This window comes from Amblyomma americanum, chromosome 10 (genome assembly GCF_052857255.1).
Source record: "Amblyomma americanum isolate KBUSLIRL-KWMA chromosome 10, ASM5285725v1, whole genome shotgun sequence".
NCBI lineage: Eukaryota > Metazoa > Arthropoda > Arachnida > Ixodida > Ixodidae > Amblyomma > Amblyomma americanum.
The window spans coordinates 6,626,693-6,640,256 of NC_135506.1; the positions used below are offsets into that span (position 1 = coordinate 6,626,693).

Below are 13,564 nucleotides of genomic sequence, written 5' to 3' on the forward strand. Positions count from 1 at the left end.
CAACAAAGGCCAAAAGCCTTTATTTCTTTTTACCTGACAATGTTACCAGTAGAAACAATGTAACAATGCCGAACTGGATTATATAACACTGATGAAGTGTGCTTGGCGCCCATGATTGACCTTTTATATCCCACAAGAAAAAAAAAAACGTCACAGACGATCAATGTGATTTTTGCGGCAGAGTACGCGTTAGCATCTGCGTTTCCCCCACTGACAGCAGCGGGTGGCATCAATCATCGTGTGACACATCGTACCCCTTCTCCACTCGCCTGATTCAACCCAGCAAGCAGTGCGCTGATTGACTCTGACTGGCAACCTCGGTTTCCCTCTCGCAACCTGTTATCTCTCACAGACTCACCCCCTCTCTCCATTTTCCCCTCGTCCTATCCCTCCCCTTCACTCCTTCCTCCCAGCTCTTTCCCCATATCTCCACTTTTCCTTCTCTCCCCAAAGGCTTCACACACTGCCAACATCAGGCACTTCTTGTGCTGATGGGGTTTCTAATGCTAGCATTAAAAACAAAAGCCAGCCTCCGAACCCCTGAAGCGAGTGTAGCATGCCAAAATGAACTCCCAATTCTTTTAAATCAGCTTTCCAGCATGTAGGGATGCACCATCCAGCAGAGGCCAGCTCCTCACCTGTTCTTTATGTGCTGGAAGAGGTGCGGGAAGATCTGAACGAGTGCGGTGAGAAATGCTTGGGACGGAATGTACAGCAGAGACAGGCTGTTGGAGAAGCGTGCGTCGTCAACAGCAACATCTGGTGGGGGCCTGGTGCTCTCAATGCCAATGTTGTACCACACCTGGAGCCAAAAAGAAGAAAGCAGGGAAACCAAACCCTGTAAATAAGGAACTTGCACTGCATGAAACACTGTCACCTCAAATAATCTGAACTACAAATACTAGACAGTGATGTATATGGATAATTTTTTTTCTTGTGAGTTCAGTGTAGGCAATGCTTTCATGACCTGTACCTTCCAGGCTGCGCACCAGAGGGCGGCCTCGCCCTGTGGGTCAGCTGAGCGCCCCAACAGGGCACCACCATTCCCTGCTCCCTCAGCAGGACGGCTCAGGTGCAGGATCTCCTGGAAGCTCTTCAGCGCTGACAGGGACACCTGTGAGGTGCAAAAGCGGCCACAGCGATAACATCCTTCTGTATATTGTCAACAGACACTTGGAAACAAATTCATACTTCAACGTAAAGCAAGCAAACGATTTCCACCAAAGTATATTGCTAATAAGAGAATGTTGAGCAAATGTATAAACATAACAATGTCTTGCAAATGAATACACTGCATGGCAATAACATAACAAGTGAACATAGCAATATGCAAATGTATAACAAAATTATGTAAAGCATACAAGGACAAATAAAAGTCCTGCATAACATCTCTACATAGAACTAGGATCCCTCTCTGATGTCCAACATTCTCTCTGATAACAATTAATGCAATGGGAGTAACATTTCATCACTGTAAGAGATTAAAAAAAACTTCATCTGGTGCAGAAAGAAGTTTATGCTCACCTCATTGTTCTTGCTCAAGGCTGAGTTCTCGATAAATTCAAGCAGCAGCGCCCAGGCACGGGGGAAGTCGCCCAACGTGTGAAGCACCTCACGTTTGACATGGAACACCCTCGCTACACCCGACAGAGTCAGCACCTAGGGAAAAAAAAAGGAAGACAAATGCAGTTTCGCTAGTTCTAAGCATACTGCTATGAAGCTTTGTTGGTTTTCCCACAATGTTTGTTTATCACCTTCGACACACAGCCTTACCCTTTGTTCCCTATGTGGGACACAACCAGAGTGCTCTGGAATAATCACAATCATATAATGACAATTTCCATGATGTTTGATGTTAAGTACTCTATCTCAAAGGTTTTTAGTCACCTTTAAACAAAGTGCAGTTGCGTCAGGCCAATGACCCCCGAGCACACTTCGATTCTTGTTATAGAAATGCTGTAGTGTTTGTGTTGCGATTGTTCAGAAGCAGTAACAAAGTTTATTGCTAGCGTGCACAAGTTCACCTTAATGAACAGTTGCCTATCAGCATTTGCCTATCACCTATCTGCTCTGGCCACCACCATGTGACACTATGCTTGTCTGTGCGCTTATACGAAAGGCTGCTCCATCTCCACCTGCAGTGATGTATTGCACACTTCCACAAAATGTACCTTCCTGTACCTAAAAAATGTTTACAGGCCGCTGAACACAGTGCAGTGCCCACTTCATGTTATCAAATCAGAACCCGCAGGTGACATTCATGTTTGTATGGTCCTCAAGCAGCTCGCTCTGAGCACATACAGTACAAAGCAAAAGTGTGAACTTGTGGCACTCACCTGCGTCTCGGCCCACTGCTTCTGTGCTGTGTTGCGCGAGTGGTGGATCAGGATGTTGCCCCCCATGTCGTTGACCTTTTCCGTCGACGCTGAGCCGGACAGCGTCCGCACCCGATCGAGCAGCGGGAAAAGCACCTGCACGGCACAAGCCAGCCGCCATTAAAACGGGCATATTCTGCGGGCGTGAGCACTGTAGTATTATACAGTACTTGTAATGAAGTAGTGTTAAGGGTGTTGAGCTGAATGCAGGGTACTAAGCCTGTTATGCACTTTATGCTAACTGTTATGGCGGTATGGACTGTTATGCTAACTTTCCTATTTTCAATTCTGTAAGAAGTAACGTGAAGTTTATTGCACCCCAGAGTATATATTATTCATTTCCCTTTGCTCAAGAGAATCTTTAGGCTGCATTCTAAATGTGATTCTTTCCCACAAACTGTGACTTCTGTGACTTGCAATTTCGCACAGTGTGAACCAAGAACCACAGGGCACACTAAATGCAGTACAACTTCTTTGATACATGTAAAAAAAATTTGAGAGAAAAAAACACTATCAGGAAAACATGATACAAACCACTTAAATTTTGAAAAATATAACTGTTGAATGAGATACAGAGGCATTTATTTACAACTTTGTAAAACTCTTGATTAGCCTTTCTTGGCACAAGGTTTAGACAGCTCCTTTTCTAGTACTCCCAGAATTCATTCCACTTATACATGTCCTTAGTGCGGAAGGAACTTCACAGCGTATCCGGTCTCTAGACGCATGGAAAAACTGGTTTGGTTTCTTTTAAGGGGTTTAAAGTCCCAAAGTGACTCAGGCTATGGGGGACGCCGTAGTGAAGGGCTCCAGAAATTTCGACCACCTGGGGTTCTTTAACGTGCACTGACATCGCACAGTACACGAGCCTCTAGAATTTCGCCTCCATCGAAATTCGACTGCCGTGGCCGGGATCGAACCCGCGTCTTTCGGATCAGCAACCGAGCACCATAACCACTGAGCCAATTAGTCGAGCTCGCTTTCTCATTGTTTCTGGATGCTTCGCCCCCTCTTGCATTAATGCATTGCAAAGAAGCCATCACGGCAGCTGAAGCAACACACTTGTCCTTCATGACGTGCTCCCAAGACCTGGCCCGTTCATATGTAAGCGCTTCGTTGTAGCTCACAGATGCTTCTTCCCATTGCCCTCAGGCACTGCAAAGAAGCCACTGCATTTCAACTCAATGTCGCGTCACTGGAGGAACAGCCAGCTCGTATGTTGTGCAGAGTTTGCTTTAGATGTTTCACCCGTTGGCACCCAGGCACTGCAGAGAAGCCATCATGTCGGATGAGTGTCATTGCATATCTGCTCTTCAAGTTCCATGCTCCCAGGTTCACCCATTCATAAGTTGACACGTGTGTGGTTGATCACCTAACATATTATACGACCAGAATTGTCCTAAACTTTCAACATAGTAGCAGGAAAATGATAGCCAGGAACGTATTAACCGGAACAAAAATAGTGTGACACTACTATAGGTCATATTTATTCCCCACTGTTTTGACAGTATGAACTGAGGAATCATATGAACCGGGAAAGTATCAACAAGGTTTTACTACATACACTATGACTGCACTGATGTGAAGACAGGTCTCGCGTTCAAGGACCTCAGGTGGTCGAAATTTCGGAGGCCTTCACTACGGCGTCCCTCATAGCCTGAGCCGCTTTGAGATGTTAACCCCCCAAAAACCAAACCCAAGACAGTTCTTGCACACAAAGCAACTGAGTGCTGCCTTTACAATCACCAAAGCTGTTTTAAGAATTGTTACTTCCTTCGCACGCAGCAAAACCACTGTGACCACTTATGTTGCTCACCCCCACAACTTTCTTTTTATGTACAGGGTCGTCCACTCTTAGTTAGAATGTCACTCCGTGCTGCTGGCGCTCTGCGGGACGCCTCTAGTGGGCGCCGAAGAAACTATTGCGCAGGAGCAGTGAGAGCCTTAAGTGGGGCTTCACGCGTCGTCTGCTACAGTGCGCTCTGTATTGTGGTGAGGTGGGCTTCAATTTTGAACTGTGTCCGCATAACGCCGATCGAAGAAACGTGAGAAACAAACGACTGCTGAGAAGCCTATCAGCCGCTTCCATCCCATTGAAGCAACAGTAGCAAAGCTTTGACTATTACGTGGCGTGCATTTTCTCCCCAGTGTCCTTATTTGTAGGTTTCAACTTAACCATGCAAGCAGAACACATTCGTACTGTTTCTCCAATGAAATAAAAGTAGCTGATAGGCTTCTTAGCAGTCTTTTGTTTAGTCAAAAACATTTCTCCGATCGGCGTTATGCGCATGCAGTGCAAAATTAAAGCCCACTTTACTGCAATACAGAGCACACTGTAGCAGACGACGCGAGAAGCCCCGTCTGCGGCTCTCACTGCCCCTGCGCGATAGTTTCTACGGCGCCCGCCAGAGGCGGCCCGCGGAGCGCCGGCAGCACGGAGCGACATTCTAAGAGTGGACGACCCTGTACCCTCTCAGGGATATGTGGTTGGACATTAATAGCGAGAATGATCTGCTTCCCAGCTACTCAGCTTCAAACTGCTAGAAATTCAACAACAGCCAATCAAGCCTGCATGCAACAGCTGGCACAAGTGCAAGGTATGTGCTGTTAGAAGACTACAATAACTTTCTCGTTGCTAGAAGACATGCCACTGATGAAGAAAAGATGATACAACACTGAGGCCACATTGTTTTCAAATGGCAAACAATTTGAAAGTGCATTTCACTGCAGCTTGGAACAGCTGCATCTGGCTTGCACTCTTATGCAGTAAAAGCTCAAAATTTCACAGCGTACAAAGGCTGTAAAATTTTGGAACAATGTTGGAGAATGAGTGAGTTCCTGTGGCGTCACACTGCTGCCCCAAAAAAACTCAAGATTTTATAAATGAGCTCATCCCCATAAAGCTATTTTTAGGTGTTTGAAAGCTTGGCTCAATTATCTCAGAGTGGCGCAACACACCTGCCAGAGCACAGCTTGCCAGGTCTCCTGACGCAGCACTGATCCGTGGGCATTGATGGTCGAGAAGAGGGTCTGGCCAGCACTCTTGCGGACCGCCGAGCGTGGGTCAACGCACAGTTCACCCAGCCTCTGGAAGAGGCACATCCACAAGGGGTCCCAGTCGCCCTCCTCCTGCTTGAGCTTCTCCGCGTTCTGGTACAGGTAGTCGGCCATGTGCCAGAGCAGGCCGACGGCCGTCAGCGACACGTTGAGCTCCTGGTTCTGCGAGCCGAAGCGGGCAGCCGTGTCAACGCACAGCTGCAGGCAGGCGCGTGGCATCACTGGCAGGAAGTCAGCCACCACCAGCTGCAGGCACTGGAACGCCGACCGGATTAGCGCCTCCCCGTGGCTCTCCGAGATGGCGCCAATGATGGTCAGCACCTGAAAAAAAAAAATGAAAAGAAAGGTGAAGGGGTGTTTATGTACATGACTCTACTTCATGGCATCAGCTGTTAGCAGTGTCGCGGTCATGTCCAAGTGATTTGATGAGTCACGCTATAGGTTACATGACCAAATAATCTCATTTACAATTAATGGGCCACATCATCCATGAACATGAGCTGCAGGCAATGTGACTAATGGTCACATTGTGACCAACTGGTCCCATGAAATTCAGAAATGCTGCAGTTTGAGCTAATTAGTTGGCCAACAACTGTTACTGAAGACCAGTGCATAGACCTCGTACTGCCAGTGGCTGTTCTTCATTAACATGAACCAAACATTAAGTGACCAATGACAACTGGTCTCGTGACCTCACATGTGAAAATGTCATTTCATGTGAACAACAACCACAGAATCTTGGGAGGGTTTCAGCGGTAAAAGTTAAAGCTGTTAAAGTGATTAATAACATTTTTGTCCCCAGAGTTGGTGGACTAAAACGAGCCATACTAGCAAAAGGCTCCAGATTGATTCTGACCATCTAGAGTGTTTTAGCAAGCACTGAACTCTCGGCATATAAATGAAAACGAAAGATTGGCTACTTAGAGCCTGCTAATTGGCTGGAACATTGCAACCACCCCACAACAAAACAACAAACCAAAATGAAAGACACATGGTGGACAGAAAAGACAGTGCATGGTGAACAGTGGACAAGACAGACAGTAGATGGGATGGACAGTGAATATGAACAGAGGACAAGACATATGGTGGATGATGGAAGGTGGGTGCAAAGAACAGCTGATGATGAATGGTGGTTGAGATGGGCAGCAGATGGTATGGACGGTGGATTGAATGATTAGTCGGTCGAACGAATGGTGGAATGAACGGTGGTTGGAATGGAGAGTGTATGGTAAGCAGGGGACGACGAGACGGAGAGTGGATGGAATGAACAGTGGACGATGAACAGTGAATGAGACGGATGTAAGATGGCAGATGATGAAAAGTAGTTGAAATGGATGGCAGATGATGAGCAGTGGATAGGATGAAAGGTGGATGATGAATGAGGGATGGAACGAACAGTGGATGGTACGGACAGTGGATGAGGTGGACGGTGGATGAGACAGGTGGTGGATGAAATGAACAAAGGATGGTGAACGGTGATTGAGACAGACGGGATGGATGGCGGATGAGATGGAAGATGAATGAGATGGGTGGTGAATGGGGTAGATGGCACATGAGGTGGATGGTGGATGATGAACAGTAGAAGGGACAAATATGAAAGGATGAAAAATGGACGGGTGAATAGTAGATGACAGATGGTGACATTAGAACCAGACCAGATCAGCAAGAGGACTGTCCCCTCACCTGAGGCCAGCCATGGGTCAGTGTCTCTCCATTGCTGTGCAGCAGTGAGAGGGTACAGTCCAGCTGCTTCTGCCGGATGTCCGGGTGGGCAGATGCCATCTCCACCAGAGGGGCCAGCAGCAGCACCTGGAGGCTCCTCCGTGATGCCAGCGGCGCATGGACCGGTGCGGTCGCATTGTCGGATGCCGATGTTGCTGCCACTGGTGCTGAGGAGGAAGAGGAGGAGGCAGTAGTTGCTTCTCCCCCTCCTCCTCCTCCACTGGGAGAGGAGTGGTTGAGCGCTGCCTTAACCAAGTAGGTGAGGGCCTCGGCACCCCACTCGCGCATGCGGGTGTGCGGATGGGCGCACACCTCCAGCAGGTGCTGGGTCACTGGCCGCCACAGCGCCTCCACCCGGCCCAGGTTCACCAGGCCCGTCTCGAGCAGCTTGGCCACGGCAAACAGCGAAGGCTCCTGCACAGACAAAAGCCTCCTCTCTGTACAGACATGTACGCACCCCCTCCGTGCTTTCTGTCGTTCCTAGTTTTTTTTGTCATGCTGGGCAACCGCCTTAGTATAGGTGCACGACTGACCATGCATGACCATGCATGACATAAGCCTGACACACGCCTCCTCTGCACACCTACCTCCACAAGACTGGCTGCTCCACCCAGCTGCTCCAACACTCTCAGCGAAAGGCATTCATTAAAGCAGCTTATCCACAGCTCTAATGTGGGAGCAGCAGCATAAACACAACAGACATTCTACACAGGTCAGCTGCCGCGGTAGCTCAGTGGTTATGGCACTCGGCTGCTGACCCGAAAAACATGGGGTCAATCCCGGCCACGGCAGTTGAATATCGACGGAGGCGAAATTCTAGAGGCCCGCATACTATGCGACGTCAGTGCATGTCAAAGAGCCCCAGGTTGTCGAAATTTCCAGAGCACTTCACTATGGCATCCTTTATAGCCTGAGTCTTTTTGAGACGTTAAATCCCCCATAAATCTACACACCTGCCCATAGTATTAAGCACTCCGAATGGAATCAGCATTTGGCACCACCCCAACTGTCACTGAAATTTGCATACCAGAGAGGTGGACACACGGTGAATTTTTTTTCACTTCTAAAGTTGCTTTCAACCTTTCAGAGATTCTCAATCCTTTTGCCTTAAGGAACCCTTCTGGCTTTCAAAAGGTACTGAGGAACCCCATGTGCTTTGCCATCGACGACTTCCTGCTTGAAAAAAAAGAGCAGCCCAAGAAGGAATGACTAGTAAATCCCATTAGCAATGACTGGCTGTAGCTATAAGCAATTACGATGCGATTAGTCCCAACATAAAGTGGGTAAAGGAAAGGTGTGGGGTTGAGCCATACACGAACTAAGGTGGTCAGAAAACACAAAAAGCACTGCAAGGAACCCAAGGGTTCTGCAGAACCCAGTTCGAGAAGCCCTGCTAAGTTTCAACTGCATATCGCGATGTCAGGCATGCAAGTGCAAAGTGACTAAGCATGATGTCATGACAGTCAGTGGATGCCATTGGCTGGGCCTCCTTTGAAAGGCATTTGCTGCTTTGTTCTTTAGTCATATCTGACTACAGTTGTGCATGAGCCAAGCTGTCTCACAGCCATGAACATGGCTGAAGCAACATGGGCAGCTATAGCAGCCCAGTGCAATATGACAACACTTCTTCATGGTTAAGTCCCTTCAAGTCATCTCTTTAAGTACAAAAGTTGAATTCTAACCTTGACCTCACTTGCCAACCTGCCACTAATCTACTCTTCCAGTCTGTCACTGTGCTTCAACACTCGCCAGGCACCAGTCAACAATCTTTGAGGACACTTGACGACAGAGCAGTACTGTGATTACCAGCAATCTGTTTTGGCTATGATTCAACTGCTTGCTGACATTCGGAGGAGCAACATGATGCCAGCAGGACAACACGGATCATGTGTAGAAACACATCAAGCCAGGAATATAAAATGAACACAGGAAACTGTTTTCAAAATGAATACCTTCATGTTCTAAGGTAGCCCGATACGGTCCCAGTGGCCGTGCTATTTGTTTTGCAAGTAGTTTTTAAAAGTGCCTAAGATGTGCTGATTTGTTTACGGAATGACTTTATACGACAGGAATCAGTTAAATAAAATGTAACTGGCACCTTGAAAGCAGTTTTGAGCCACAGCGTGGTTATATGAGGATCCAGCAGAAACTTTATAATTAATATTCGTAGAGGGCAAGAATTTTATTCAGTGGATTTTTGGCATGCTCCTTACAAAAATATGAAAATTTTTCTCCGTCGGATAATAATTAGTGCCTGAATGGGCATAGAAGACCAAGACAGCGCAAACAGATTCGAGTCAATTAAAATTGTAAATTTTATTTACTCAAGCAGTTCTTGAATGAAAAACCAATGTGGCCCCTGCCAAGACTTCTCGCCACCAGGCACAACTACAAAAGTAAATTTCCAACCTTTTTACAGAGCAACAGGAGCTACTTATACCGCTTATCTTCAACACAGGACGATGTGAAAGCGCCCCAGCCACAGTGGCATGCAACCAGCACTCACAATGCAGAAACTTCTTTAGGAAGAAATTGTCACTCATATTGAAATCATTCATTCAAGAAAACAAAGTAACCTCTCACTACCAACTGCATCACAAACATCCCTGTTACCGTTAACAACGCACATGAGCTTCACGATATGGGTTACGTTAAAATTGACGGAGAATGCGATACAATGGTGATTTGTAAAAACCAGGCAATTCGAAATGGAGCTTTACCCTCCATGCAAAATGACACCAATGGAGAGCTGCTCAAGAGCCACTCACTCTGTTGTTGTAGGCCAGCTCCATCGATTCTGTGGAAAGCTTGCACAGGGCATCGATCAAGTGATGCAGTGCCACATCATCCAAGTACCTGCGCAAAACACAAGTGCTATACTATTGGCATCTTCAAAGTCAAGCTTGACTTTGAAAATGCCAATAGCTCTTGACAAAGAGTAACGAAGAAGGCTCCCGTACAGGCACCAAAATGTCTCTCAGATTTCTTCCAAGCTTAATTCTGACTGCGATCGGTGTCTACGTTTTATTATTGGACAGTCACATTTCTTTTTTTTGTACCATCTGGTGGGCAAGGTGCAGAACGATAGCAGGTATACAGTGCTAAACTGAATGCTGCTCTTTCCTGAGCAGCCTCCTGAATGACTGCAACAATGGACTGTGTAATGTGGATGCCCACTTAAGGCCTTGGGTGGACATCATGCAGAGTGGTGCCACAGGGGGTGCCTAAGGCATGTCCAACTTATATGTTGCAAAAACAAAGCACTTCATGCTAGAATATAATTTTAAATTATACTTAAAAAAGGACAGTAACTTTTTGTCTATGACTGCAGCAAGCTCAGTTCTGACAAGTGTGCAAAACATGGCGCCGACAAAAGTTGAAACGCATGCATTCCAGACTGCAGCTCAGCTGCAGAGAGACCACTAGTACAGATAACATGAGATCTAAAAGCACAGGCAAATGTGGATAACAGCACCAGAGAGCAATATATTCAATCAACCAAAGAAAAATGGATGCTCTATTACCTAAGGCATGCACTCCAAAAGAGAAATTGAACATGGGCATCAGAACAAAAGAATGAAGCCATATGCGGCAGAATCTCATTAATTCAAACATGCCTAATTCGAACATCCATTTATTTCGACCAACGCTTCAGTGTCGTCAAAATAAAGTGCGTTAAAAACACTCTTGTTAACCTCCACTCCATAGGATTCAAAGAAAATTTGGGTCAGCTCTGAATTACCAAGTCCACAATACAAAAGTTTATGTAGCATGCAGCTACGCAACTAAAATGCATCAACTAACATAGAGAATCCTGTATAAAATGAAAATAAAAATTATCAGTCTGCACACAGAGAAACTTTGAGTATGATGTTTACGCTTAGGACCCATTCCAGTGCATATGTGCACAATAGCAGCTGTTACACGATAGTTGTTATGAGGTGAAATCACTGCAAAACGAAAAGTACTGAAATAAACTTTATCTGCTCTGAACATAACTCAAGGAAAGAGGCGAGAACTGAGGACACAGATGGCATGGAACACAGATTCCGAGAAACGAACTGAGCAAGCGAAAGCAAGGAAGAACGGAAAACAAAGACGGCGACGATGGCACGAAGAACAGAAGAAGGAAGAACGAAAGTGACAGCGCGGAGCTTAGAAATCGACGAGGCCACACTTACTGGGAGTTGTGAAAGACACGTGACAGCGTGCCGGCCAGGGGCACGTAGCTGCGGCAGCGTCAATTGTGTTTTTTTTTTCGCATGTTTGAGGAAGGGACAGGAGAGGAGGAAGGTTCAATTCCACAGACGGGTTTTTTTTCGCAGATCATGATGGGCAGAGAAAAGTAGGGATGGTTGAGACGAGAGTAGAAAAGAAGAATGGAAATAAAAATTTTCAAAAGCGAAGGTAAGAGAAAGGATGGGACGGTGAGAGAGAGAGAGAACAGACAAAAACACGGAGTCAGTTGCAAGCACCTACAGAACGTCAACAAAAACACTGTACATTTTAGAACACAGACTCCGGAGGAGATAAGGACAAGTGTATCAGGACGAATATTACAAAAACTTTATCACTCAGCAATGTTTAAAACCAGGACTGAACAAGACTTAAGTGACATGAAAGCTACGCCCCAACCCACTTCTCAAGAACCAGTCATCCTCAAACAAAGCATCCATACAATGACGGAAAAGAGCATCTGACTAAGAGACTGCAGTACAGACTGCAGTACAGAAATCGCTGCTTGGTTCATGAATAGAAGCAATAACCGTGGAGCACATCCAAAAAGGAAAATCAGCAAGAAAAACCCATTCCCCTTTTCTTTCATTTGGGTTCACCATGCGTCATGCGATTCTCTGACAATGACTTACATCATATGCAGTTTTCTAAAAGCTTGATGCCAAAGCAGTTGAGTGCTGCTGCATCATGCAACATGTGATCTGCAAGCCAGGACTGTCATCTACCGTATTTACAAGATTGTAAGTTGACTCGAATGTAAGTCGAGCCGCCCACATCCCATTTCTGAAAAAAAAAAAAAAAAAACCTGGAGCGCATTTACACTTAGCCTTTAATAGAACGTGATAGCACTATCCTGCAGCCTCCACTTATCGCCACCTGCTATCGGCTGCCGCGTGCGAGAGCGCCCGTGGGCACACTCCAAAACGAAAATGTATTAGTCACTGGACTCACTCATCCACACTTGCGGCATCGTCCTCACTAGCCCTGCTATCGTGATCACTGCTGTGGTCGCACAGCTCGTCGTTCTAACATCATTGTTCAGCGAAATCCCACACTTCACAAACAGCCACATCATGAAATCACGTGGAAAACTGAAAATTTTGCCTCGCTGCAGCTGCCACATCTGTATCACCCACTGTGAACGTCGAACTTGCGGCCCGGCATGCAGTTGTACATTTCTTCGGTGTAAAGAATGACAGCCATCTTGGATGTAGCCGTGAACGAGCGCCGGTGGCTTACCGGACGAATGACAATGCACTACATTAAAAACTTGTGAAACGTGGCTGGCAGTAGTCAAATGCGTCAGAGCCAAAGACAAACTATGCGTGAGTGGCGTCGGCTCTTCCATTGGCTACCGACACTCACCAGCACCGCTGCGGTTCCGAGTGGCAGTGCCGCAGCGATTGGAACAGCGGTCCTTCCATCAACTATCAACGCTCCCTTGAGCGCCGAGTGCACGGTTGAAAGTAAACAAAAAAAAATTGGAGGACGCCTATTAAGAGTAGAACGCGAATGCGTTATCGGGCCGCCGCCTATCAGCAGATGCAATCTGCGGTCATGTGTGGGGAGTGGGCTGGTGCCGGTTTGCTGCTTATCAACAACCACCATCGGCCACCGCGCGCGTGGTGGGGATGCCGGTTCTACACGTTGACATAGCAGCTGCTTAAGGCCAGCATCAAGAGCGATGCGACGAAGCCGCGCAGCAAAAATGCAACCACGTTGTAGCATGCCTGATATCTCATTTGTCTCGCATTTATTTATGGTGCGATGCTTTGGTTTCGATTTTAAGTTGACCCCCCCCCCCCCCCAGTTCGGAAATTAAAATTTTGAAAAATAGGTCGACTTACAATCGTGTAGTTTGTCAAATAGATCTGCCTTGTTCTAAAGCTCTAGCTTTCAGTGTGTGTAGTGCTGCCATGTTCTGCTCTCATGTCCTTGTCAAACAGGTGTAATTACCATATTTACTCACGTAATTTACACTCTTGAGTAAATTGTGTACCCCTGATTTATTACCTGGTTTTTTAAAAAAAGCTTTTACTTGCACACTTTATGCTCCCTGCTGCGCCAGATAACCAGCATTCATGCAGGTGCACACAAGGCAGGCTTGGGAAGACCGGTATGGCTGCGAAAGGTGTAAATGGCATGGGGATGAATTGTGTGCCATTTACCCAGAT

The 13,564-nt window shown here is 46.6% G+C and overlaps 1 protein-coding gene across 6 annotated transcripts in view; it reads right to left on the reverse strand.

Annotated features, from left to right (window-relative positions):
* Positions 1 to 13,564, reverse strand: part of mon2 (Mon2 homolog, regulator of endosome-to-Golgi trafficking) — a 210,372-nt gene that overhangs the window by 177,482 nt on the left and 19,326 nt on the right. For 4 of the 6 annotated variants that reach the window (XM_077640316.1, XM_077640317.1, XM_077640314.1 and 1 more), the window contains exons 15-22: positions 11,336 to 11,383; positions 9,923 to 10,010; positions 7,116 to 7,568; positions 5,334 to 5,753; positions 2,337 to 2,471; positions 1,525 to 1,659; positions 974 to 1,114; positions 639 to 802 (exon numbers count right to left, since the gene is read on the reverse strand). In XM_077640316.1, the coding sequence (XP_077496442.1) occupies positions 639 to 802; positions 974 to 1,114; positions 1,525 to 1,659; positions 2,337 to 2,471; positions 5,334 to 5,753; positions 7,116 to 7,568; positions 9,923 to 10,010; positions 11,336 to 11,383 (1,584 nt within the window). The remainder of the gene's footprint in view (positions 1 to 638; positions 803 to 973; positions 1,115 to 1,524; positions 1,660 to 2,336; positions 2,472 to 5,333; positions 5,754 to 7,115; positions 7,569 to 9,922; positions 10,011 to 11,335; positions 11,384 to 13,564) is intronic. The other 2 variants (XM_077640318.1, XM_077640315.1) reach the window with 1 other exon arrangement.